The 27,611-nt window shown below is 43.7% G+C and overlaps 1 protein-coding gene across 1 annotated transcript in view; it reads right to left on the reverse strand.

Moving 5' to 3' along the window:
• The window catches only part of CACNA1D (calcium voltage-gated channel subunit alpha1 D), a 444,991-nt gene that overhangs the window by 65,600 nt on the left and 351,780 nt on the right, over positions 1-27,611 (reverse strand). Inside the window, exons 31-38 of the mRNA XM_059716031.1 lie at positions 25,999-26,127; positions 22,603-22,668; positions 19,879-19,970; positions 11,919-12,078; positions 10,444-10,571; positions 10,236-10,332; positions 7,121-7,223; positions 5,860-5,961 (exon numbers count right to left, since the gene is read on the reverse strand). Of these exons, the coding sequence (XP_059572014.1) occupies positions 5,860-5,961; positions 7,121-7,223; positions 10,236-10,332; positions 10,444-10,571; positions 11,919-12,078; positions 19,879-19,970; positions 22,603-22,668; positions 25,999-26,127 (877 nt within the window). The remainder of the gene's footprint in view (positions 1-5,859; positions 5,962-7,120; positions 7,224-10,235; positions 10,333-10,443; positions 10,572-11,918; positions 12,079-19,878; positions 19,971-22,602; positions 22,669-25,998; positions 26,128-27,611) is intronic.

Genomic DNA, 27,611 nt, shown 5'->3' on the forward strand with positions numbered 1-27,611 from the left:
TAGCCTGAGTTATATATCTATTACCAGATATTCATGCTGGGTTGTGTGTGGTTCCTGCTTAGCCAGGACTGGGAGCAAATCCTGCACTCATCTCTCTACTTCAGAATTGATTAATTTCCATGAGAGTTTTGTTTCAGCAAGGATTCAGCTCTCAGGTAGCATCTGTACCAGTAATGATGGTGTATCAGACAAAGCATACTACTTTCTCACAGTAACATCTTGACTCAGAATAGCTGATGGAAGTAAAGATAAGGTTTTAATTTTTTTTTTAAACTGAATTATCTAGCATTCAAAAATATGCAGGCAAATGATAAGTAGAGTAAACATTAGGAAGTCTTATAGGGTCACTTTGAGGAATCAGCACACTTTACCATCTTCAAATACAAGTGCCTTGCTAAAATACCTAAATCCCATATCCAGGTTTCCAAATCAGCTCCTAATTTTGCACATATATTTTCAAAGGCCAGTTTGAGACCCCACTTGTAGAGATTTCATCTCTTGATACAGCGCATTTATTACACAACTAGGATTTTCTTCTTTTTTTAAAAAAAGGCTAATTATTTCATATTCTTACTTTTCTGGAGTTACCTGGAGTGAAGTTTCTTGGGGTTTTTTTTTAAAATTTGCTACCTACTCCCTTGATTATTTTAACATACTGATGATGCTAATTACCACAGTGCTATACATTAAAGGGAACTTTAACGTGCTTTAACATATTGTTGGTACCAAAGTTTAGAGTTAATTCTATTGTTAGTAGGTCTAATTCTGCCGGATGCCACGCTCCTGTAATTTCTCCTGACCTCAGTGTGAAAGACAGGCTCTCTGGATCTGGGTTAATGTGTACAGTTGTGACTGTTATTAGAGTAACTATAGGAATGTTAAATAACATATCCAGACACTGTGACATACTTAGGTAAAAGGTAAACTGCAAGATATATAATATACACATTTTATATGCTTCTCTGCCTCTTTTTTTAGTTCTGTCAACAATTTTCTCCCTAAGCTAGCATACTAACTGAAGTTACAAGATTTAATAATTGTTTATATGTATAAGCTGTTTTGCACTATGTTATTTCAGTCTCTAATCAGATCAGCTAAGCAATATTTTTTCCTTTAAACTTTATTCCAAGCTTAAAGCCCATGCAAGACATGTATAGGGTTTATTGTTTATGTGTTAGTGACATAAATATACTTTCAAGGTGTTTTGTGATATGATATACTTAACATGGTTTTAACTTGGTTAAAATGGATTTTTCTTTGACTGCTTTACATGTAATGATATGTCCAAGATATCCCACACATTTAACTGGCACTGCATAATTTGCAACATGAAATATTTTGCAACTTTAAGTTTAATTGATTTTCTTATTTTATGCTACTGTTACTGAATATAATATTACATTTTGAGGGCCTTTTTTAACTTTAGTAATAAGTACAGGAAATAATTCACTACAATGTTAATTTTAAGAAGAAGCTTTGATTAAACCTACTTCTATTGTTATAATAGCTTCCGTTTCCAAATTACTTCCTTGAATTATCTACAGATGACATTAACTTCAGTCCAATACAGCAGACAGGAATCTGGCCTGACATTTTATTTTACATCAAAGGACACACACACAAAAATATTTCATATAATTTGTTTAACGTAGCTCAGTTGGGAGCTCAGTCTGTTCAAGGAAGTCTCTTACGTAGAAGCATCATTGAGTCTGCCTTTGCTATGTGCTGACACTCCTCAAAGGTGCTGGCTCCCCTCAACTCCCAATGTATGCAGCAGGAGAAGGGAGCTCAGCATCAAAAAAGAGCTTGCTAGTACACAAGATCAGTCCCCCAGGCAGAATTTCCCTTCACTGATTCCAACTCTCAATTTAATTATCTAAACTTTCTGTGAGCCTTTCCTTTAATGTTGCATCTGTAATGTCTCTCAGTGGCTATTCAATTGACTGTCTGCTCTTTTTGCCATGGATGTTAGAAAGATTTGCCATATAAAGTATTTGATCTAAACCTGCCCTCTTTAGCTTAATTAGGAGCATTATTTGGTGTTATATATATCCTTGATTAGCTCCTTAAATAAGTTTTTCCCCATCCCCTGTATTATTTCCTCTCTAATAACTGAACAGAGCTTGAAGGGGGAAAAATTATAACGGCTATGGAGAAAACAAGTGAGTAAGTGTAACATTGCATGGCCGCTTTGGTAAGGCAATGGATTGTGCCTGTAAGTATAGGTATGTATTCACTTTTTTATGGCAAAAGAGATAAGTTCTCAACTGCCTGATTTGCCTATATAAGTGTCTGTGTATGCTCAGAACTTGAGGACTTGTACTAGCACAGGCACAGTTGTATGCACAGGCAGGGACATATACAACCTGAAGCTAAGCCAAAGGACTCTGTTTTTTAGAAACAAAGACATAGCTAGAGATGTAGAGCTCAAGAAGGTGTCAAGAAAAGTGACAGATTTGTAATTCCAACCAAACTGAGAGCAAAAGAAATCATTACAGGAGATGAAAAATTCTGGAAGAAGTCAAGAAGTATTAGAGAAGACAGAATGAGCTTGCATGCAGAATATGGGGACCTCGTGGGAAAACTCCATTTTACAAGAGGAGATAAAACATAGTGGATTTTGTGCATTCCTTTCCCTGTACAATGTTCTAATTAATAATATTAATTCATGTTAAACACTGCATATATTGGATATTTTGTTTTTTGCAAAGCACTTTTACTTTTTTTTACCTAAATCAATTGTTGATTGTTAGTGAAATCAGTGTATAGGAATTGCTTATTATCTGCACTGGTAATTACTTCACTTTCTTTTTATATTACATCTGCTTGAAAAAACATGATTTGGTTTCTTTCACTCTGGGTACATTTGCACATGAAATTAGTGTGGCTGAATATACTCTGGTGCCATTTGCGCTTGAGTTTATTGCTCCTGGGCTCAGTGTTTACAAGTGCACATAGGACTGCAACAAATTAAGCTAGGGCAGTGTAGAGCTGGCTGGCAGAGGGTCGGGGGGGTCAGCCTGTCAGCCCAAGGCTAGCCCGCAGGCTGCCCTACACTGTACACCTACACCTTGTGCCCCAGCCAGTCCCTGTCACCCTATACACGTGTTGGGGTAGAGAAAATAACTCTGCCATAGAACAGTACTTGTGTTGGGCAGTACTATCCTATGACAGAATTAATTAGTTTACCTTGGCCTAATAACGCCGTATGTGTAGATGGCAATGCTTTACTGTGGAGCTAATTAGCCAACTCCACAGTGAAGTGAGTGTGTAGATGCCCCCACTGACATTCAGAGAATCAACTTGTTTTTAACAAACACCAGAAGCCTGGTATGTGGGTGAGTAAAGCTGTCCTTTCAACTGTCCTCACAGCAGCATTACCCTGGCTGGTGTTGTCCCCTGCTTTACATATAGTAAGTTAGGGCAACAGCATAGGGACACAGCTGGGTACCTGGGGCAACAGTGACATGCAGTTGCCGCTGTAATTGCAACTGCAATCACATGGTTGCTGGCAGCAGACACTTAATTTTTGCACTCCTACTCTTCAAGTTGGCACTCAGGGTGGTTGACCCGTTTACTGCTTTCTAGTTTCACCGCTGTGTTAGGGTGTTATGCTTTCTAGTTGTGTGTCAGGACTGACTGTGTAGTTTCACTAACAGGTTCGACAAGGATCTGTATGGGATGATTTGCATAGGGATGATCCTGCTTCTTGCATGGGGTGGGACTAGATGACCTTCAGGGGTCCCTACTCTCTATGACTCTATGATTCAGAAGAAAAATAAAGAATAAAACTAGGGAAAAAATCATACACTGGCTAATTCAATACTGCAGAGGTAACAGATTTGGAGATACTAAACTTAATTACTGTCACCTTTTACTATTCTATTGAATATTAAGGTTCTGTAAGAACTACTTTATGCTGTATATCAACTACTTTACAGTCATTTAGTATATACTAATATGCTTCATGAATGAAAAATATTAATTTCTTTCAGTAGGTTATGATATAATCAGTTACTTTCTCTTCTGGTGTAAGTTATATCGACTAGATTTGGTAAGAAAACAAAACAATGGCAACTATAAGATATGACTAATCTTGTTAAATAACTTGAAAAAGGACTTGCCCACCTGCTTTTCTTTATACTTTACTGAATTTCTCTAGTTTCAGTGATGGTCCAAATTTTCAGCCTCCTAACTGCTTTGAAGAACTGAATTTTCAAAATAAGTATTATGGAACTAGCGATGGATTTTAGTATAACTGAAAGTCAATATACAGCTTGTAGTCAGCAATGAAATGAGACTGAAGTTAAACAGTGAACTAAAGTGGAATTGTGTAAGATTAATTCTAAGAATATAATCTTTAAATGTTTTCTGTAAGATTAATTTAGGCAGGCACAGCTAGCTATTCTGAAGCATGCATCTGTATTTCAATAAAAACATAGGGGAATAAAATTGGCAAGAGGCAACACTAATTCCATGCCACCACCCTAAAACAGAATTGCTTCAGAATATTCTGAAAGACTGATAGTTGAAAGGAACAGAGGCTGCAGAAAAAGCTCAAGCACATAGTTACAACAATTACAAAGCAATTCATCTATGCCATGCAAGCACTCAGGTGTAAGGCTAAAAGAACAAAGTAGAACACAAAAAGGTGTTTTAAATGTGCAGTATCAGTTCCCCTTTTGATAGTCAGATTGTTGAGATTTTTGTCATCATCCCCACTTTTAGCTGGCAGCCACTACACCAATAGCAAGTGGCTCCCTCCAGCAACAAAGCTAATGCTGCTTCTTGGATCATGCTGAAGAGCAGTGCAGCCAACATGCTCTCTCTCTCCTAGAGACTGAGAATGTCACCTTCAGAGAGAGATTAGCCTCCAACACCAACAGGCCTGGGATCTTGAGTCTGCTTCCAAACCTAAGTCTGATCTGTCTTGAAAGCTGCAGTAACACTATAAAAGTACAATAAACTACAAAAAATACCAGACGATTACAATGGATCTGTGTGCTGGATGTCTGAATGTATTATTGGTGTGGATGATATCGTGCGACGGATCCTGCACCTTTAAAACTTGAAAAAGCAAGAACAAACAGTCACCTGAATCTATGCTACAGTATATTACTTTATAGGTATATATTGAAAAAGAAAAGCTAAATATATATATGATTATATATATTTAGATATAAAATAATAAAAGATTTGACAAGTCATTTTACAGTATGTAAGAACAAGTAATATATTTGGCCTTGTAGTTCTTCCCAACGTACTGAATTCAGTAGAATTTAAAAATCTATATGCTTTGGTCTATAATCCCATCTCAGTTATTTAGGTGTAAATCTGGACTAACTCCACTATCTGCAGACAGTGGAATTACTTAGGATTTGCATTCATGTCACTGAGAGTAGAGTTCAGCCTTTTGCCTTTACAAATTTGGCAAAAAGTTATTTTCAACCTGGGAACAGAAAGTTTTTCATTCCCCCTCAGAAATATTTAAAGGATAAAAAATGAGAAACAAAAATCCAATGTTCAATGTTAGCTTAATTAGTACAAAATATGCTATTTTTCTTGATAAGTCTATGGAAATCAATACTGGTTTTGTAGCTAAGATATATTTTGCAAGCAAGCAAATTAACATAAAAATATTAGTTGTATTTTTCCTTCTAATCAAAGAATACTTTTCTTATCTAGTTTTATATTATCTAACATAACAAACTCTAAATTTCTGTATATTTATTTTGGCATTCAATTGTGCACTCGGTTACATCAGATTTCCAAAGTCTCACTCAATATTTGTATAAAACCAGTTGGTTTCTCAACATTTGTAAAATCTAACGTGCAAAAATAGTTTATTATATTACTCACCACCAGCTGGAGGAACAACTTGATCAAGGAGCTTCATGCTGGTTTTCTTCCAGATTTTCTTTATAACTGCTCTAAGTTCTTCATTTGCTTGCTCTAGATTCCCTGCCAAGAGACAGGTACAATGATTATGTTATCTGGAACTTAGAAAAGCAGGAATGGGCAATTACATTTCAGTTAACATTGAAATGAATGATTTTTTAGGTCTTACATTAAATGGCTCACTAAAAATAAAATAAAATAAAATAAAATAAAGAGGCACTCAAAGGTATACATTCTCTAGTTGGAATCCAGAAGAACAAGGAGATGTAGCTATTTACTTTGATTTATGCAAAAGCTGAAAAAGAATGGACAGGGAAAAGGATTTTTTCTTGGCTAGCATAAATACTTATTACAGCTGCATGGGCTGGCTGGGGGAGCAGGATCATCACGCTGGATCATGAAAGAAGGGAGAAAAGGCTAAAGGGTTGTCAGTTTTTACTGACTTATGGAAGTTGGCTTCTGAGGCAGTTACCAAACTAGACCTTATTAAGCAGAGCAGAGAAGAGCAGTTGGATTCAACTTGCTTCTACTGCACAGTAGAAAGATCTCAGAAAGACCACAACAGATCAGAATGTTTTTGACACTATGGATTCCTACTTGAAATTTTGTGGTTCATCTTGTGAACAATGTTAATATTCAGCAATTCTCAAAGGTGGGAGGCACCTGGTCGAGGAACTGCTGTAGAGGCTTACTCTCAGCATCTTCTTTTAGGCAACAGAATACTCAGTCTTATGAAAAGGGAAGAACCACCAGAGTGAGAGGAGTAAAAATTAATAAAATAAATAGAAAAAATGAGAAGAAATAAGAAGCCAGGAAACTTCAAGAACAGGAAGTAATGTTGTTAAATAAAAATCACTACACCTTCAAACTAATGTCTTCTTCTAATGCCAGCTAGTAAAAACCTGCTAAGCACATTTGGACTCATCTTCCACAGCATATACCAAATACTTTTTTTCTCACCAACTATGGATCTGAAATTATCTCCAAGGTTTCATGAACCTCTGCCTCAACTTTATCTGCCTTCAATCTCCCAGTCAGTCTCAAATCCTCAAAATAAGAACAGAACATGAGGGCCACCCAGCTTAGGGAAAAGCAAGCTAAGAACAGGATCCATGTTGCTGGTGTCTTGCAGAAGGAGTTATGTGAAATGTTATCTCTCTCCAACTTTCTTCTCACTACACATCTTAATTCATGCAGTAATATTTTCACAACATGATCTCACCTTCTGTTTTGATCTTCAGAGCTGTCCTCACCAAAGCAAATAATGTAGCATTGAACATGACTGTTCCATCACTGTTTAGTGGCATGTTCATGGCTACTAGCCTCTGTAAATGGAAAATAGAATCATATATATTGGTTTTAATTCATTCTTGTGGAAAATATGCCATGTGTGTTCATTTATTTAAAAAAGGTGACATGCATAAAGGAACAACACCTGATAAAGGACACAGAAAAAAAATCACACCTGTTAGCTTACACAAAGGCTTTAAGAGAGCAAGTATATCTGAAATCAACAATATATTTCAATTACAAACAATATGTATCTGATACATTTTGTATCTGATGGAACTAGATTCTTCCAGAAAGCTGAGAAAGTTCAGTACTTTTCATAATTTCTTTACAAAGTTTACCGTATTTACTGAATTCTAATATGAGGGTTTTTTTCCCCATTTAACATGGAGGGAAATGCCCTTTATCTTAGAATCGCATACAAGGGCGGAGGAGGGTAGGGGGAGGGGGGGCATTGGTGGCCACTTTGGCTTGGGCTCCAGTCCCTATCCAGCGTTAGGGATGTAGCCGCAGCTGCTGCATGCGTATTCCCTTCCCCACCCCGGCCACGTCTGCACCTGCAGCCTCTGCTCCCCAACCCACCTCTCTCAACCTTTCCTTGCTTTCCTGCATTGCACATTCAGGTATTTAAGTAAATTAGCCTAACTAGGCTACAATGTAGCAGTTATTCCTACTTTGATCCAGTAAATGCCACCTAATTCAACTAGTCCCTGGCTCTGCTTTAGTGTAATCATCATTTTAATTTTTTAACATGTAATCAGAGCAGTTCCTTAGCAATCTCTCCTGATAACGGTATTTCATCTATCAGGATTCTTTTTCCTAATGTCTGAATGAGGTCTCCTCTATTCTGCTGCAAGAGTGTGACATCTTATTACCTAATGCAAGTGGATTGAATGGGGGCGCAGCATTTTACCCTGGGTTCTACCACAGACCTGCCATGTGACATTGGATACTCTATTTGAGCACTTCAGCTTAGTCACCTGTGGAATGGGCGTGGGCTATTACACAGTCCTCAGGGATACTGTGAGGCTTATTTGCTTAAAGGAGTTGATCACATCCTTACTGACATCAGACTACCGTTACCACCACTGTTACATAAGCATTTCAAAACCCACAAATAAAATTAAACTATCATAATTCTCCTTGTCTCTTTTGTGTTACTTTGTGTGCATTTGTACACAGGTGGCATATCCTCCATATAAAAAATGCCTATACTTATATTCTATTATCTCAGCCAAGCCTCATATCATCTTTGTCACCTTTCTTTGAATTCCCTTGAATGCATTATCCTTATTGTTTATTATTATGTACCATACTGTACAGCATTCAATACTTCCCATTATTATTTCACATTTAGCCACATTCCTATGCTCTAGATGTGCTGTAACATCCCTGTGACTTGAATCTGAAGGATATTGTATTAAAATATGTTTATGCAATAAACTAAATATCTTGTCTCTGGGCATGAAGAGCAACTGGGAAGGATCTGGAGCTCAAAGTGTGTCATTACAACACATCTCCCAGTGCTGTTGCTGGACAGATGCATTTTATGAACCAATCCTTGCTTCAAGCTGTTTCTAAAATGAGAGAACCTGACTCTGATGGTCAGTTAGGCTAGGGACAGAAGTTGCACATAAACTGATATAAGTGATTGGAACTCAGTTCAGATGTGTAACACAACAGAAGTTCAGTGCACATAAGCCACTTTCAAAATGGCCCAAACCAGTTTAAAGTAATCCTGAATGAATGAAGTATCAGAATTAACAGATTTAGGTTCAATCACTTTATTGAACTTCTGTCCCAGGTTCCTTCCAGATTCAAGTCAACTCACTGTCCCCCAGCATCCCAGGATGCTTTGCACTTCCCCCACAAACCCTCCCTCGCAGAGTGGGTGGGATAGCCTTAGCCCAAGGTGACTGCTCCAGTTGAGAAGGGAGGCATGTTCCAGCATCCCTCCTGCCCCCTCTCCAGCTTCTGGCCTGAGTCACTGCAGGCATGTGACTGCATTTCCAGAATCAAAAGTGAATGTCTTTTCACTTGCTTATTGGTCCAATCTACAACCTGCGAAGATTGAATCGATTCAGTCTTGGACTTTTTGATTGTTTGTACCTAGCCTCAGACTTCATCCTGGGTCACCATGACTGTTTCTATGCAAATATTAACAAATACATTTTAAGAACCTCTGTGGGTTGAGAAGAATTCTATATAGAGAGGAAAAACTGGCTCCAGGGCAATTTTCCATTCCTTAATCAACAAACCAGTTTTTGCCTTTATATGTAGATCTGAGTGGAGGACTGAGTGCAGGATATCTGAGAAGTTTCCTTATGATGTATTCTGAAGAGTGAGGCCATTATTATCATGTGCAGAAACTTGAAATTTACCAAAATAATACAGGTTTTTTGTAAATCTGATGTCTCTGTTTCTTTGTTCAGGCAGAATATGAGGCATTACAGGAAGAGATGGTTGTAATATAAATATAAGGCTACTTGCGACCTCTGAGTTAAAAAATAAACTATAAGTAGGTTAAATATTTTTCTCATTATTTTGGCCAGTGTCCTTTTAAGAAAGCTATTAAAGTTCAAGAGGCACCATCAAGTATGTATAATATATGGTTAGGTATCCTAAATGACACAACTTAAGCTTTACTGAAACAACCCATATTGATATGCAGTTCTTTAGTAAAATTATGTCTTAGCCAACTTCTTGGAAATGCACCTCAAATATGGCAACATTAAATATGGCAACAATAATAACAGCAATAATACATTTATACACCAGCTTCTTTAACTGTGAACCCCATGAAGAGCTTTATATTCATGGAACATGATGGAAATAAATTCACCAAAACAAGCAAAACTGATTGCAATGGGATGATTGACTTCACATAAGACTGGAGTAACTCAGAGTTGAAGAAGAGCTCATATATAGCATGATCTTTTCCCCTTTGCAACAGAATTGGACACAGCTACTAAAGTAATAGAGAACAAGTCTTCAGAAACGCATCAAAAGTGAAGAAAAACTACAAAGGGAAGTAATGTGAAACCTACCTTGCATGCCACTCGATGGGGACATAACTTGCCAAAGCCAAGTGGAGGCTGAATACGACGCAACAATGTAACTACATCAAGATGCTTTATTCTGCCCCTAGAATAAATACATTTCTTTTGTCATATCTGTATGTGAGTCTGAAGACAATGTCAAGTTTCACTTCTATTATTTATTAGGCATATTTAACAAGGAAATGGTGGGACTTACTTTGCCTCAGGATCATACTCAGACCATATCCTTTTGAATTCATCCAAATGATGAGGTCCCAGAATAGACCAGTCACGTGTCAAATAATCAAAATTGTCCATGATGACTGCCACAAACAAGTTGATAATCTAAAATGAAATTCAAAACGTGTTTGCTTTCACTCTGCTGACACATAAACCTATATGAAAGAAATTAACTTCAAGCAAGGCTAGAATTCAAACTGGTAGAATAATGTAAGTGGATGTTAGATTTGATAAATACATTGTTTCATGCATATATTCACACACACACACATATTTAAACATACACAAAAAGTATTTGATGACCATAAAAATTGAATAATTGGTAGTCTGTGGAATATTCACAAGGATGTGATGCTGACATTTGGTATTCAGGGTTTTTATCAAATACCACACTCACATAGTTTTAGTTTGTTCCCCAACTGAATGAACAGAGTTGTGCAGAGGCCATTAATAAGTCAAATGCACATTTTAATATAGAATACGTATATACAACATAGATCTTAGCAAACAATTAACGTGATAATGCAACAAAATGATTGAAATTAAGAATACTGCACATATTCTGTTGACATAAATACACAAAACAGAAAATGTTATTAGAAATCCATGCTGTTTGCAGTATATAGAGCTGTTAAGCCCCAAGATCAAGGGAATGGAGGATAAAACAAATCATTTTAATTCAATGATCAACAAAGCAAAGATCTCTGTATGCATGTCTACACAAGATGCTATGTTGCCATACTGATGAGCTACAGCAATGTAGCTTGTTGCTGCGGCGACGTAGTGTCAGTAGACACAAACAGTGATGCCATTGCTACTGTGCGGTAGGGTCAGAAACAACCCGTGCGGTGCCAAGACTGCACAGTACTGCCGATTACTGCTAAAGCAAGTACTGAATGACTGTGCAATAACAACTGCGCAGTTGGGTGTACGTGTAGATGCGCCTAATATATTTCAAATATTTCAGAACAAGTCTGGCATATGGAAGAAGATTATAGTTTATATTTTACACGTCACAATTTGAACACATCACTCAGACCACTATGGAAGATTTGGACAACTGCCAAAATGTTAGTAGGTGTAAATAGAGCCAAATTGGATCTTAGCTGTAGTATTCATTAATATTTAGTGTCAGTATGCAATCAGCTTACACTGTAATGGTAACGGAAGGCTGCAGTAAACCAAAAAGCCTGTTTACTTTTGTAAAATTGTAAACATCATTATTGTACATATGATTAGACTGAAATCAGGGGTACGCCAAGCTGGAGTAACTATATACACATGAGCAGCTCCTGGTGGAATTTAGTTTCTAGTTCAAACTACAGGATCTAGGACTACTTATGTAAAATATGCCTTTGAAAATGGATCACTGATCTGATTGTTTATTGTTACCTTCTTGTCAAGTCAAAATGCTAAAACGTATTTCTGTTTGTAAATACAAACTGAACTCACCAAAAATGCACAGAGCATATAAAAACTGATGAAATAAATAATGGCAAAATTGCTTCCACATGTGTATTCTTCCCCTGGATTATAATCAGATTCTGGATCACAGCGCTTTCCAGGTAAACAGGCCAGCATAATTTCCTGCCATGCTTCCCCAGTTGCACACCTTCATTAGAGCACAGATAAGACAAGATAAATCCATTATTATAAAAAATGAGTTCTTAAGACTTGAGAACAGACAATATATTTGGAGTTATACAACCACAACAGTTGAAGGGATGTGGAAAAGTCTTCAAAACATGAACGAAAACAGGGGCAGGCAAAATACGGCCCGCGGGCTGAAACTGTCCCACTAGGCCATTTTATCTATCCCGTGGGTCCCCTAAAAATTTAGAAAATTAATATTTATCTGCCTCTGGCTGCCTGCCAAAGATGACAGGAGCCAGGGGCAGTAGGACCCAAAGGAAGCCACGGCAAGACCCTGCAACAGCAAGGCCTACCTGCACCCAAGCAGGAAATTTGGGTAAGGGGAGGGGAGGCAGGGGGCAATCATCCCAGTCCTCAGGGCCAGGCCAGCTCTTGCTGAGTCCAGCAGTCTGGCCATGCAGCCAGGGACCACCTAGTGCAGAGTGGCCAGTGGGCAGGCAGGAAAGTGGGGAAAGCAGCGGCAGGGGTGGGGGTGGGGATGGGGGGGAGTCAAAGCGAGTGGGTGGGCAGGAGTGCAGGGCCTGCGCCAGTGTCCTGGGGCCAGTGCCAGCAGAGCCCAGAGTGGGGTGGCAGGAGCACAGGGCGCAGGCTAGCAGGGGTCTATGGAGCCAGGCTGGGCTGCACCAGCAGTAAGAGTGGGGAGCTGGCCCAGCTCCATAGAGCCCCTGCTGGTTGGGACCCTGCACTCCTGCCTCCCCACTCTGGGCCCTTCTGGTGCACAACCTGGGACACCAGTGTGGGCCTTGCATTCCTGTGCACCTGCTCGCTCCCATTCCCCCTTGCCCCAGCCCTGCAGTACAGGCGGGGACCAGTACGCACAGCCCTGACCCCATGCGCACCGCACTTGCCTGTCCAGGCTGAAGAGCGGTGGTGTGGAACAAACTGCTGCTCAGTGCAGGAAGAAGCAGCCCTTACCCCTTCCCACGGCCAGTGCTTCCTGGTGCAGCCTCCTAGAGCCCATGCTGGGCTGCCTGTGTCTCTGCCGCGTCACCACCGCCTCTGGGCTTCCCCACGGGGTAGTGGTGGCCACGGAGAGCAGACACAGGGAGCCCAGCATGGGCTCTGAGTGCCTGCACCAGGAAGTGCCACAGCAGCGGGGGGGCGCTTTTCCCCAGTGCTGAGCAGCTGTTTGTTCAATGCCGCCGCTGCTCAGCCTGCACCTCACACCAGCTCTGGGCTCACCCACTCATCAGGGCTGAGTCGCAGTGGCAGCAGCAGCAGCAGCTGGGTAGAAACTGCTCTTCAGTGTGAAGGAAAGCGGCCCCCCACCCCCTTGCCACCACTTGGCAGTTTTTCCTGCAGTCGCCCAGAGTCCACGTCACGCTAGGCTGCAATGTGGCTCCTTCACCACGACTTGTAAGCTGCCCTGCCGCTGCTGCACACGGTCACTGATGCCATGCTGGGAAGCCCAGAGGTGGCAGTATAGGAGCCACACTGCAGCCTAGTGTGGCACAGGCTCTGGCTGGCAGCAGGAAAAACTTCCTGGAAGTGGCGAGGAGGGGAAGGGGACTTTTCCTCCATGCTGAGCAGCAGTTTCTGCCCAGCTGCTGCTGCTGCTGCTCAGCCCCATTGGGCGAGCCTGGAGCTGGCGCAGGGCACACAGTTTCGCAGCTGCACACACTGGTCTCCACCACTATCACTGCATGAGGCTGGGTGCTGACCAGATCAGGAGCGCATGTTGGGGGGAGCTTCCATGCACACCCCACATACCCTCAAACCCTTCCTGAAAACTCTACAGCCACACCCTCCCACACACACCATCAAACACCCCACAAATACCATATTCACACACAAACCTCCACAGATCCCCACAAACCCCCATACCCCACAGCTCCCTACAAAACCCACACCCACCCACCCATACCCCAAACACCCCTGCACACCCCACACACTATACAAGAGTAAGACTGCATTTTGAGCTATTATGCAATCACTTCTACATATACAGCACAAACACACAAATCAGATAAAAATATATTTTTTAATTAAATTGAAATATATTACTATGGGAGTTTGATTTTTAGTATATAATTTGGTTTTTTTTCCCCTAAGATGGCAAACCCTCTTCCCCAAAGGAGTACTTTCAGGGGCAAAGGGAGAGACTTCCAGTGGCAAAGGTCAGAGGTTAAGGTAGGGAATTCCAGCCCAAGATGGCGATCGGGGGGGAAGGGGGGGAAACTGTCAAGGGCGGGGCTACCCTTGTGGCCCTTGGCAGCTTGCCAAAACTCAGTAAGCAGCCCTCTACCTGAAATAATTTCCCGCCCCTGAACTAAAAGAAAAGCACAGAGAAGGCAGGATGTATGGGGAATCACAGATACAAACTTAGAGTCTGATTGTGCAAAAACTTGTTGGATACAATTATGAGGCAAACAGATGTGTATATAAAATCCAACTCCCAATGTTGTGTTCTTGAGAGGAAAGCCTTTTGGTTCTGAGTTAAAGGCCAAACTTTTACCCAGATTTTATCTAAAACAAAGGCTGTTCAAAATATAAAAGCTCAGTTCATAAAGCAGGAACAGCTTTTCTCTGGCCATGGCTAAATGGGAGTAGGACTGGTGCCTTCCTAAGAATCTGTTTCAATTTTTTGCTAGTTATATCTCCAGGTGGCTTGAGATAATGTCTGTGGGCTGACCTTGGATATCACATCTCAGGATACCTACAGACATGCTGATTGACTGTTTACATTTTTGCCTGTAGTTTATCCATCTCAAAGTTATGAGGAAGGTGATGTAATTTATTTGTATAATCAAATCCACACTGTGTGTGCTAGCAACCACAGTCCTGTTCTGATTTATCTATAAGCTTCAGAGAAGAGTTACAAGGCACAGAAACCAACCAGGCAACTGTCTTCACAAATTTAACATAAGAAGGAAAGCACTACTGCTACTGACTTCCATACTTCTAGCACACTTGTTTGCCTGCAATGATGCCAGCTGTTTTCTGATGGGGCCACCCATTGCTGGCTTCTGACTATGCAGTGCCACGAGAAGATTGCTGGTGCTGGCCCCAGGCAGCAGGGGCAACCTCCTGTCATCCCGTGCACAGATCTGGGGGCCCACACCCCTGGGAGGGCTGCAGGGCTGTGCTGGACTCCTCCTGGGGGCACACCCATCACTGTGAAGACAGCTGCTGTCGCTGACCCCAGGCAGCAGCGGCAGCCTCCTGTCATCCCGCGTGCAGATCTGGGGACCTGCACCCCCAGGAGGGCTGTGGGGCTGAGCTCCATGGGGCTGGTGGAGCCACTGAGAGTGTAGCCTGGTGGTGGGAGGCAGGGGAGAGCCAGGGCTGCACTCTGAGTGGCTCTGCCAGCCCCACGGAGCTCAGCCCAGAGGCAGAAAGCAGCGGGAGAGCCAGTGGCAGAGCTGCTCCGTGTACAGCCCTGGCTCCAAGTGGAGCCCTGGCCAGTTGCTCTCCACTGCCTCCCGCCGCCAGCCTCAGCTCTGTGGGGCTGTGGAGCCTCCAGCTGCTGGGCTGTGCTCACTAGGGCTGTGCTCAGAGCCAGGGCTATGCTCCAAGCAGCTCTGCCAGCCCCATGGAAAGCACAGCAGCGGAGCCACTCGGAGCACAGCCCTGGTGAGCACAGCCTGATGCTGGAGGCTCCACAGCCCCACAGAGTTAAGCCTGGCAGAGGGAGGTGGCAGAAAGCCATTGGCCAGGGCTGCACTCGGAGCAGCTCTGCCACTGGTTCTCCCACTGCCTTCCACCACCAAGCTGAGCTCCACGGAGCTAGCACAGTCACATGGAGCTGCAGGTTCCACAGCCCCAAGGAGCTGAGTCTGGCAGCTGGAGGTGGTGGGAGGCAGGGGAGAGCCACTGGCCAGGGCTGCACTCGGAGGCAGGGCTGCGCTTGGAGTGGCTCCACTACTGGCCACCAGGCTCAGCTCCATGGGGCTGTGGAGCCTCCAGCTGCTGGGCTGTGCTCACCAGGGCTGTGCTCCAAGCAGCTCCGCCAGCCCCATGGAACTCAGCCTGGCAGCAGGAGGCAGTGGGAGAACCAGTGGTAGAGATGCTTCGAGTGCAGCTCTGGCAAGCACAGCCCAGCAGTGGGAAGCTTTGCAGCCCCACGGAGCTAAGTCTGGCAGTGGGAGGTAGTGGGAGGTGGCGGAGAGCCAGTGGCACAGCCACTCAGAGTGCAGCCCTGCCTCTGAGCACAGTCCTGAGCACAGTCCAGGAGGCAGGAGTGGCTCTCTCCTGCTTCCTGCTGCTGGGCTGAGCTCGGTGGAGCTGCTCGGAGTGCAGCCCTGGCTCTTCCTTGCTTCCCACCACCAGGCTGTTTCAAAATTCAAAATGTTTTGAAACTTTTGAAATATTTTGAGTGCACTCATTTCGTTTCAAAGCTGTTTTGAAGCCTTTTGATTCATTTCGATTTCGCTATTTTGAGCTCGAAATGCATCAAAACAGGTTTGAAATGAAACACCTGTTGAAATTTTGCAAAGGCCTACTAATCATCAATAAGGACAGGCTACGTTACAGATATCAGAACTCCAGTCTTGACATTAGTGTCTACATGGAAATGATCTGACCCTCCCATATCAGCTGAAACCTGAATATACTGATTAAGACAGAGACTGATAATATCCTATTATTTTCATAGCTGATAGCTAAGCAAGACTGTGTGCCCAAATGAAGGAATGCAGCTCCTTGATCTGTGTGTTAAAACGTGGCATATTTATGAAAGGTAGAAAAAAAAACTTCCTTTTTTCAAATTTTCCTTTAACATGGGCCATTCATTTGTCTTGTGTTAATAAATCAGCTTCTCTACTCAGTTGTACCAGCAGAATCCAACAGGAGGCATGGATATCATATACAGTTGCATGGGGCAGTTAAAACTGTCTACTCTATTTCTGTCTTTAGAACACTCATGATCTCACAAGTACATAGGACAAATAAAGGTATAGGAAACATTTAAAAGTTTGAATAGAGATGACTGCTTGTTAATAATGAACAGAGGGCAAGTATTACAACACACCCAGAAAGGTTAGAAAGAGAACAGTTTGGTAAGTACATTAGATTAGCTGAGGCATTCTATCCCTGGCAGAAAGCAATGGAGCAAGTTTATCATTCAGTAGTGTGGAAGGAGATAAAAGCCATTCCTCCTTATCTGCTGCACGTCTGCTACCATAAATGATTTTATGTTGGTATTCATGTTTTGCCCAAAGTTTCTGGCCCAGGGCTTTGATGGGGTCTGACAGCAACTAAGTTAGTCTCTTCAGGACAGGGGAGCACCCTTCTTGTTTTCCCCACATTTTCAGGTGTTGACTGAGCTGACTGGTAGGGGTGGGAAGTGGCATCTTGATGAAAGGGTGCAATTTTGTTTCTTTTCCTCTCTGTCCATTGTAGCTTCATGGGCTGCACAGGTATTCTAGCAGTCACCCCACTCCAAGTTACACTTCAAAGGTGACCTCCAAGCACTATTGGTAGCTTCATGCTTCCCTCCTTTGGGCTGGTTTCCTAGGGTATATCTGGCAAATGGGTTTTGTTTGTTTGTTTGTTTTTATTTCCTAAATTAACTAAAACAAGTGGGGTTGGTTTCCAGGGCAGATTGTAGATTAGCATTGGTACACTTGGGGTCTCTAGCCCCAGATGGGAACTGGACTTGTAGCTCATGCTTTCAACTAATTTGAATTCAAACAGAGCACACTTATCGTCTGGAGTATTTTAAATGTTTGATCAGGGACCATCACACTTGTTATCATATCTAAATGACTGCTCCTAACATTCTTATCTGATAACATGGACCCAGATTTTCTTCTGGATAACAAGCTCCCTCACTGTTCAAAGTCACAAAGGCAGTGCCATGAAGTGTCACATAAACAACACAAAACATAAGCACATGGAACACTGAAAAAGCTGTTGCTTATTCCTAATTTTTAGGGGGCAATCACAATCTCTAGGGTTAAACTATGGTACAGGGCTGTTATCATACACTGGGAGTAAGACAGAAATGTATCACCAAAGGAGGCATTCTGTTTCAGGGATTCCCAATGCCTCCTGGTGCTCCTGTCAAACAGAGCTGTTGTGACCCCTGAAAGAGGATAGAGTATGGGTTCCCTTTCCTTTTCGCAGAGGTCATTGCCAACAATGGTGCTAGCCAAGAGGATATACTATGCTGTCATTCTGCTTGACATCTGTGTGCAAGGAGAACGATGGGGACATAATCTCCTTTCTATCCCTTGTATGTTCACTCAGCAGCTCTAGCCTTTAAAGGAGGGGTGGGCAATTATTTGGGCCCGAGGGCCATATAGGAAGTTTTGATGAGCTGTTGTGGGCCAGGTCTGCACTCCCCTTATCCCCCTCCCCGCCCCCCCCCCCCCCCCCCCCTGCAACTCACCAAAACTCCCTGTGGGGCTCTGGATAGGCAGGGAGCAGTGTTAGGGAGTGGGACAGGCGTGATCTGTTCCCTGCACATCCTGCCCTGTGGGGAGGAGGAGTGGTGGTGGCTATATGGGGATGTGTTGCGATGGGCAGGGGGGAGGCGGGTGCTACCTGGGAGCTAGCTAGGGGTGAGGGGAGGAAGAGGCAGGGGGTACATTCAGCAGAGATCACCCAGTCGGAGGCTGCTCCCACGACATTCAGCATGGGGCTGAGCCCCATGCAGGGCAGCCCGTGCCATGCTCCCACCCACACCTGCTGGCCTTGGCCAGCGTGCAGCTTCTAGCAGGGCTGTTCCTAGTGCAGCTGCAGCCAGTCAGGTTTTCATGGTCACTGTAAGGCAAGGGGAGCAGAGCAGCACCCAGGTGGCTGAAGCCCCACCAGGAACAGCCCCACCAGAAGTTACGTGCGCCTGGGCCTGGTTCCAGCCTGGTGGGGCTGTTCTTCTCCCCTCACCTCCAGTTATGGCTGCTGCTCCTGCCCCTGCTGCACCGTTACTTGATTAGTAGCCACTGTGGCCAGGTGAAGCAGGTGAAAGGCAGTCAGAAGCTGGAGCCAGAGCTCCACACACTGGGCAGAAGCTGCCAAGCTGAAGTTCCTGCCTGCCCAGAAACACGCAACAGGGGCAGGAGCAGCAGCAGCAGCCATAGCTGGAGGCAAGGGGAGTAGAACAGTCCCACCGACCTGGACTCCAGCCAGCACATGCAGCTTTTGGTGAGGCTGTTCCAAGTGCACCTGCCCCTGGCCAGGTGCTGCTTCACTCTCCTCCCCTCTGCTCCTCCTTCTACTCCTGCCCCTGCCCCTGCTGTGCCACTCCAGGTGGGCAAGAGGGAAGCTTCAGCCAGGTGACTCCCACTGGAGGTGAGAGGAACAGAGCAGCATCTGGCCAGCTACAGCCACGCTGGGAACAGCCCCACTAGAAGCTGCACACTCACCAGAGCCCAGGATGGTGGGAGCACAGCATGGTCTGCCTTGGTGGGAGCAGGTAGGGCTTGGCCCCATGTGGAGCACTGCGTGGGCAGCCACAGGCTGGATCCAGTCAGTTGGCAGGCCGGATCCGGCTCACAGTTTGTATTTTCCCACCCCTGCTTTAAAGTATGAAAAAGACTACATAATACTTCCTGTTGGATATTTTTTGCAGTGACTTCCACAACAGATAAGAGGATTTTAGATTATTCTTCTGCATCTCTCACACATTCCTAGGACTATTCGGTGCCAGTATACTATAATCATATTTCAAAAAGGATTACATACTTGTCATATTAAATAACCTCAGCCTTTCAAACAGCTGTTAAGCAAATCTACACGCACAAGCTGGAAGCATCTTCCACACGTCAGTTTTGGAATCAGTGGGCATTAACAAGGGCAAACATTACAATACACTTACCTGAACAGCAGCAACACTGCCTGGGGGAAAGTCTGGAAATTGTTATTCCTGTTAATTTGATTATTGTCTCTCATGGCAACTTTCCCAAAAACCTGCAGGCAGAAATGGGTATCAAAGAATATTTCTGATTCTACCTGATATCATTTTGTCCAAATGTACAGTAGGCATAATTCCTGCAGTTCAAATTGCCCTCAATGCCTAAAAGAAGTCCACTTTCATATAAATAACAATTGCTTCAGATTGTCCCTAGTCAGAAGGCAAATTTGACAAGATGCAGTAAGGATGGTGTATTTGCAGAATAGTTATTTAAGCATTTAGTGTGTCATTTTCTAAATCAGGTATGCATCCTCCCATGTTCTACTTCAGATTTTATTATTTATCTCTATTATTTGTATTACCCAGTGTCTCGAGGCATCAGCTGAGGTTAAGTCCCCATCATGCTAGCTCTTGTACAGTACAGTCACATCATACGCGCATTTAACTTGCACAAATTCAACTATATGCGTGGTGGGAGGGGGCAGGGCTTCAGTTTGCGGCGGCGGCAGGAGGTTTTGGCAGCGTGGTGCTGGCCCAGCAGCATGCAGCCATCCCCCCCCACCACCCCGCACTGAGCAGCTGCCGCCGGCCGCACAGCTCCAAGCACGGCTCCGCGGTGGAGTCGGGACGTTTTGGAGGCAGAGGCAGTCACGGCTATGTGATTTTCGCCTTATGCGCTGACCTCAGAACCTAACCCCCGCATAAGATGCAACATGCCTGTACATATTTACAGTAAGAGATAATTCATGGCTTGGAGAACTTACAATCTAAATATACAAGAGAGCTTTTGACTTGTGTACTGAGATACAAGGACTTTAAGTGACTTGCCCCGTCACATAGGCAATGGGAGAACTAAATCTAGGTCTCTTCAGCTATAGTCCAATGCCTTAACTACAAGATCTTCCCTCTTTATACTTCCTGCATATACTCCCTTCTGTCCAAGGATGGAGGATGTTTGAGAACCAGGAAACAAAGTCATTTTATGCAACATGTTCCCAACCACACCCCTCAAACCATGGTTGAGGCTTTCCTCTGTCCTAAGTTGTTCCAAACTTTTATGTCTTTGGGGATGTAGGAAATCACCTTAGAACTTCTGCAGGTGGCAATGCTTTTATTAGTATGGACACAGCCACAATGTGATTGGAAAGAAGAGAAAGGCAGGCAGTGGGCATGCAGCATAACTACAGAATCTATATATATGTAGAGGGCTTAGTTCATCTGTCGGTGTGTCCATCTGTGTGTCTGTCCCTAATGCTCTTAGGGGGCATGGCTCCCAGTGGGGTGTGGCTCCAGCCAGTGCTACATCACTGATGGCCATCAAGAGTGACAGGCAGGGTGTGGCTCCAGCAGAGTGGGCCAGGTAGACGTGCAGCGAGGGGAGACGGGGTGGGGGGTGGCGCGGGGCGGCACGTGGCTGGATGTGGAGTGGCAGCAGCGCAGGGTTGCGGGGGGGGCAAGCGCAGAGTGTTGAGTGGCGGCAGCGGTGGCTGCATGTAAGCTTTCCCCCCCACCACCCTCTCCTGGGAGGCAGCAGTGGCACGGGGTGATGGGTGGCGGTGCTCTATCCTCGCCTGTCCCCCCTCTGCTTCCGTCATTCTTGATGGGCAATTCTCTAGTAAGGTATAACTTCCTTGAAGAAAGTAGAGACCTGAAAGGAACATTTCTTCTAGTGCTTACAGCCTTGATGGCCCTCCAGCCTCACTACCCTCTTGAATTAAGGCACCTCCCTTTGGGCACTGACTGATTCTTGGATGTGGCACATGCTCGTAAGGAACATGCACTCAGACAGCAACCTGAGCCTGTCCCCAGCCCCTATATCAGGGCACTTTTACACGTGCTCCAGGGGTGGTGTTTTAATTAGACTTGAATAAAAGCTCGTTTGATGAGCTTTAGATAAAGCACCCCCACCATCATTTTTAAGTGTGGGGACGCTGATACACAAGATGCAGGAGGCTGCTGGAGTGTGCTAGTGGCCACACTCCAGCAGACTCAAATCGAGTCTGCCCCAACGAGCTGGAATTCAGTGTCTCCAAGTGCTGCATTCTGAAGTCTGTACAGACTCTTTCTAAATGCCAACTCTATTCTCCAACAAGAAGTGAGATGGTAGCATGAAGTTATGGCAGAGTTTCCTGCCAGCTCTCCAGAGGTGGTGAGACCAGCTCCTCCTGTCTGACCTGTTAGCTCTACTTCACCTTCTCAGAGCTACGGCTGACCTATGCAGTTAGTGGCTCTATACCAAGTTATATCATGAGTTACTATAGGAAACCCTTGCTATTTGCGGATTTGGTATTCACGGTTTCGAATATTCACAGTGCGCCAAATATTCCCCACGCCGTATGATGACACTTTGTTACAGCACCGGCGGCGTCTACAGAAGCTCTGTGCTTGCCACCATCACACTCCTGCCACCGCTTCTGTGCTCTCACCACCACCAGCACAGCCATGCCCCCCCCAGCTGCCGGGGCACACACCGTTCATGAACGCAGATGACGTTCATGAACACAGTACAGTATTTGCGGATTTCGCCATTCATGGAGATCTCTAGAACGTATCCCCCATGAATGGCAAGGGTCTCCTGTACTACCCTTTCTCTGTTTTCATACACCTTCTAGACTTAGCCCACCATTTGCCAAACTCCAACCTAAGATCATTGCATGCTGTATTTTAATGTGCGACACTTGGAATTACCTGCATTCCGATTACAGCATAGATGAAAAACAGCATAGCTATCAGAAGAGCAACATATGGCAGAGCCTAAACAAATGGAAAAAAAGACCTTTATTATTTTTTGATAATTTTCATATGGAGAATTTTTTCCTGATTTCAGCTGCATCACATGGATTTATCTAACATTTCACTTCAGAAAAAAAGTTTTCAAGTCACTTGTCATTTTCAATACCCATCATGCACAGTGGGCATGCAATTTGAGCTTATGGTCTAAATCTGTCCTGTGAGAGATTTGTTATGCACAGAACAAGTGGCGAGAGGCAATGAGTTAACAGTAACCATGCACTGATTGCAAAGGCAGACCTGCTAAGGCCCTCGTCCCAGTGTAGTTTAGAGCAGTTTGGAAGCTGCTGTAACTTCTGCCAGTGAGACATTCATTCTTATTCAATCATATGGCAGTTGTGAATTGAGACAATGCAGTTGGGCTTCATACCCTCCTACTCTTGAGATACAGCTTTCCTCTCTGCTCTCTCAGAAGAGAAAGGCAGTTTATGCAAGATGAGAGCTTTCCTATACTAAAGAAATTTTAAACTGCCTGCCAGTTCTCTACTTGTGCATTTACAGACATACCTTTGTCTGCTCTGACGCACCAGAAATCCAGCACATCAGAGCAGACTCAATTAATGAATTCCGTGGAGCATGCAAACTGACACACCCGGCACTGCATCACATGCATTTGCATCAATGGCGAAATGCGCGTCAGCATTAAGAAAACAGTGGTGGTGTGCTTTGAAACTAAAACATATTCAATGTGTTTTAATTCAAAAGTGCACCACAGCCATTTTGTAAGCACTGATGTGCATTATGCCATTTATACAAATGTATGGGACACAGTGCCAGGAACTTTTAAAAATGCCCAGCACTGCATTGAATGTGTGTGTACAAATGCCCAGACTTCACATTAATTGTGGTTTGCATGTTAAAGATCAATATGGGCACATCTACACATGCCGATTTAAGGCACTTTAGCCTGATTTAAGGTGCATTAATAGTTTTATAGTTGGTAGGGTCAGAAGCGACCTGAGTAGATCATCAAGTCTGACCCCCTGCCATGGCAGGAAAAAGTATTGGGGTCAAACGACCCCAGCAAGGTGTTCATCTAACCTCCTCTTAAAGACCCCCAGAGTAGGAGCCAGCACCACTTCACTTGGAAGTTGGTTCCAGATCCTAGCCACCCTGACTGCGAAGTAGCGCCTCCTTATGTCTAGTCTGAATCTACCCTCTGCCAGACTGTGACTGTTATTTCTATTCACTCCTGGTAGTGCCTGGGGGAACAGGGGCTCCCCCAATACCTGCTGGTCCCCTCTGACTAGTTTGTAACAGGCCACTAGATCCCCCCCTCGGCCTTCTCTTGTGGAGGCTGAACAGGTTCAGGTCCCTTAGCCTCTCCTCGTAGGGCCTGCCCTGCTGCCCCCTGATCATGTGGGTGGCCCTCCTCTGGACCTTCTCAATGCTGTCCACATCCCTCCTGAAGTGCGGCACCCAGAACTGGATGCAGTACTCCAACTGTGGCCTGACCAATGCCGCATAGAGAGGGAGGATCACCTCCTTGGACCTACTCGAGATGCATCTGTGGATGCATGACAAGGTGTGGTTGGCCTTCCTGATCGCGTCCCCACACTGTCAGCTCATGTTCATTTTGGCATCAATAATGATTCCAAGATCCTTTTCTGCCTCCGCACTGATGAGAAGGGAGTTCCCCAGCCTGTAGGTCTGCTGCTGGTTCTTCCTCCCCAGGTGCAGCACCTTGCACTTGTCAGCATTGAAACCCATCCTGTTCTCATCCGCCCACCCCTGTAACCTGTCTAGGTCCAATTGCAGCCTATTCCTCCCTTCTAGCGTGCCCACATTCCCCCACATCTTAGTGTTGTCAGCAAATTTGAATAGAGTGCTTTTTACCCCATTGTCCAAGTCACTGATGAAGATGTTGAACAGTGTGGGTCTGAGGACCAAGCCCTGGGGGACCCCACCGCCCACATCCCTCCAGGTCGAAAATGACCCATCCACCACCACTCTCTGGGTGCGGCCCTCCAGCCAGTTAGCGACCCATTTGACTGTGTAGGTGTCGACACCACAGTCCCCTAGTTTTTTAATGAGAATGGGGTGAGAGACAGTGTCAAAGGCCTTCTTGAAGTCCAGAAAGACTATGTCCACTGCTACCCCTGGGTCTAAGGATTTTGTGACCTGGTCATAGAAGGCCACCAGGTTGGTCTGACAGGACCTGCCTCTAATGAACCTATGTTGGTTGCCCCTAAGCATAACCTCCCCTGCTGGCCCCTCGTGGACATGCGCCGGGATAATTCTCTCAAAAAGCTTACCCAGGATCAAGGTAAGATTAACTGGCCTATAGTTTCCTGGGTCCTCCTTCCTCCCATTTTTGAAAATGGGAACCACATTGGCCTTTTCCCAGTCCTCTGACACCACACCAGAGCACCACGAGCGCTCGTAAGGCCATGCCAGGGGTCCCAAAATGACCTCTGCTAATTCCCTCAGCACTCTAGGGTGGAGGTCATCAAGACCAGCTGATTTAAATACATCCAGTCCCTCCAGAAGTTCCCTGACTAGATCCTCACTGACCCTAGGCCTGGGTGTGCCTCCCCTACTGACCATTGGCCTGGGTGCTTCTACACATGTGTGCCTTTAATGCACCTTAAAAGTGTCAATTTTAGATTATTTGTGCCTAAATTTGATACCTGCAAAAGCAGGTATCAAATAGAGTGCAAATAGCTAAAATGCATTCATGCACATGTAGATGCATTAAGGTGCATTAACTCTGTGTATGGACTGACATGGGACTAACTTTAATCTCATGTCAATCCATGCACACAGCATTAATATGCTTTAACGCGCGCATGTGTAGACACGAGTAAATCACCTTAAAGTGCATTAAGCTAATATGCGTTACATTTAGGCACGTGTTTAAAATGCACCTAAATGCTTGTTTAGATACACCTTATATGGTTAAAATCTCTTTTACATAAATGTAACATTTGAAGATTCACGTCTTCTAAGAATTTCTTTTTCCAACATGCCATCATCTGGCCTGTTTGCCATGTTTACTGTAGAAATATGATCTACGTAAATATATCATTCTGTTCAGTTTGTGCAAGTGAACAGAAAAATATCTAAAGCCACTTTTACAAACTAGACTGTTTCTAACTGTCACCGTAACAGCCAAGATTGCAAGACTAAGGGTGAAATCTTGGACTTCAACATCAGTCATAAAACTTCTACCAATTTCAATGGGAACAGGATTTCACCTAGGTCCTCTCATTTTCATGTAATTGCAGGTAAATAAATTGCATGAGAACTATCTTTACTTTCAATTAAAAACAGATTTAAGTTGAGTTTACTAACCTGAAATGACTTAATAAATGTCCACAATAAAGTTCGGATTCCTTCACCCCTGCTGAGAAGCTTCACCAGTCGCATCACCCGGAAGAGACGGAAAAAAGTGATGGAGATTCTAGCGCTGTCTTCAGAGTTCTGAAGGGTATCATTGAGAAGTCAAATCAAATACAGAGCACGGCATGCAACACTTTCAGAAACAACATCAAATGCAAGGTAAGAAAGGTAAGATTTGAAAAACGTATCTGTAGGGCCTTTTCATGTTTATAAGCATGATATGAAAGGAAAAATTACATGCTAAAAACACAGGACCTTTAGAAATGCCTCACACATCACATGCATTTCCAAGTTTTTCCAGTTTGTTAATAGGATCATGTTGGGTTTGTTTGTAGCAGAGTTCAATAGTACATTGATAATGAATGCAAACCACTGCATACACCTTTCAAGTAGGAGAGTTATGAAGAATACAGAAAAATCAGTGGAAGATATAGACATGGTAAAAGAATAAACTCAAGTAGAGATAAAACCACTGGGGTCAGTTTACTAATCTTACCCCAGACTCATCAGTTGTGACTGTTTCAGTTGGCTTTGGCTTAAAAAAATTAAGAATATTACATATTAAAATAAAAAAAAAATCAGAGTTACCATAAAAAGGAGGAAGGACATTTTTCATTTCTAAATGTAAATTAAGCTTCTTTTTTTTTAAGTGTATACTTCTTGGATATTCTTATTTAAAATGCCTTTCAGCAGTTCATATTGCATTGCTGATGAAATCATACAAAAAGCATACTATGAAAAAGCTAAGACAAGTCATTGGAAAATAAAGAATAACTAGAATAGGGCCTGCTTCTACTCCTAAATCAGCCAATAAGAGCTTTGCCATTGACTTCCAGGAGAGAAAGATGCTTTACATTGTGGAAATAAGCAGTAAATAAAACTAGAGACAAAAGCTTTTGTCAAAGCTGGATTTCTCAGTCTCTTTTACAGTACTCTTCTCTGAGGTTTAATTAATCATTCACTGGTTTGTCCACCATATGCAAATAATTAGACTTTGATAATATCATGTTAAAGTGAAATGATTCACTGAGCTATTTAACCGTATTATTCACTGCTCAATATTCTGCTTGGCAGTGCCTAACTACTCTGCTACAGAGATAAGCAATCATTCATAGCACAGTTGATACCTTAAGACTGCTTCTGTTTTAAGCTTTGCTGCTTAAAGAACTGTATTCTTATCCAGGCAGGTTTTAAGTTTGATTTTTAAATGGGTATGCCAGAAGTTAAAGGAACAAATGCTATCCAGAATAGCTCTAACAATTTACATGGGATCAAACACAGGTCTGAAAACCATGGGTAAAATTCTAGGCTAGACTGACTTCCATCTATACAAGAAAGTGAAAAACCATGCAGAGATTTCACATGTGGAGTTTTCCCCAGACAGTCCCATGAGAATGGGGTGGCCAAGAGGACAGAGAATGAAGGGTCCACACTTCCTGAAAACAGAGGTGCTGAGTACATGGGGACCTGAGGCCCCTGACCCCCACCCCTGCCCCTTGAGAAGAGGGATCACACCTGAAATGCATAAAACTTTCCACATGACCCTCATTTTAGGCCTCCCTGGC

The sequence above is a fragment of the Alligator mississippiensis genome, chromosome 12, assembly GCF_030867095.1.
Source record: "Alligator mississippiensis isolate rAllMis1 chromosome 12, rAllMis1, whole genome shotgun sequence".
NCBI classification, from domain to species: Eukaryota; Metazoa; Chordata; order Crocodylia; family Alligatoridae; genus Alligator; species Alligator mississippiensis.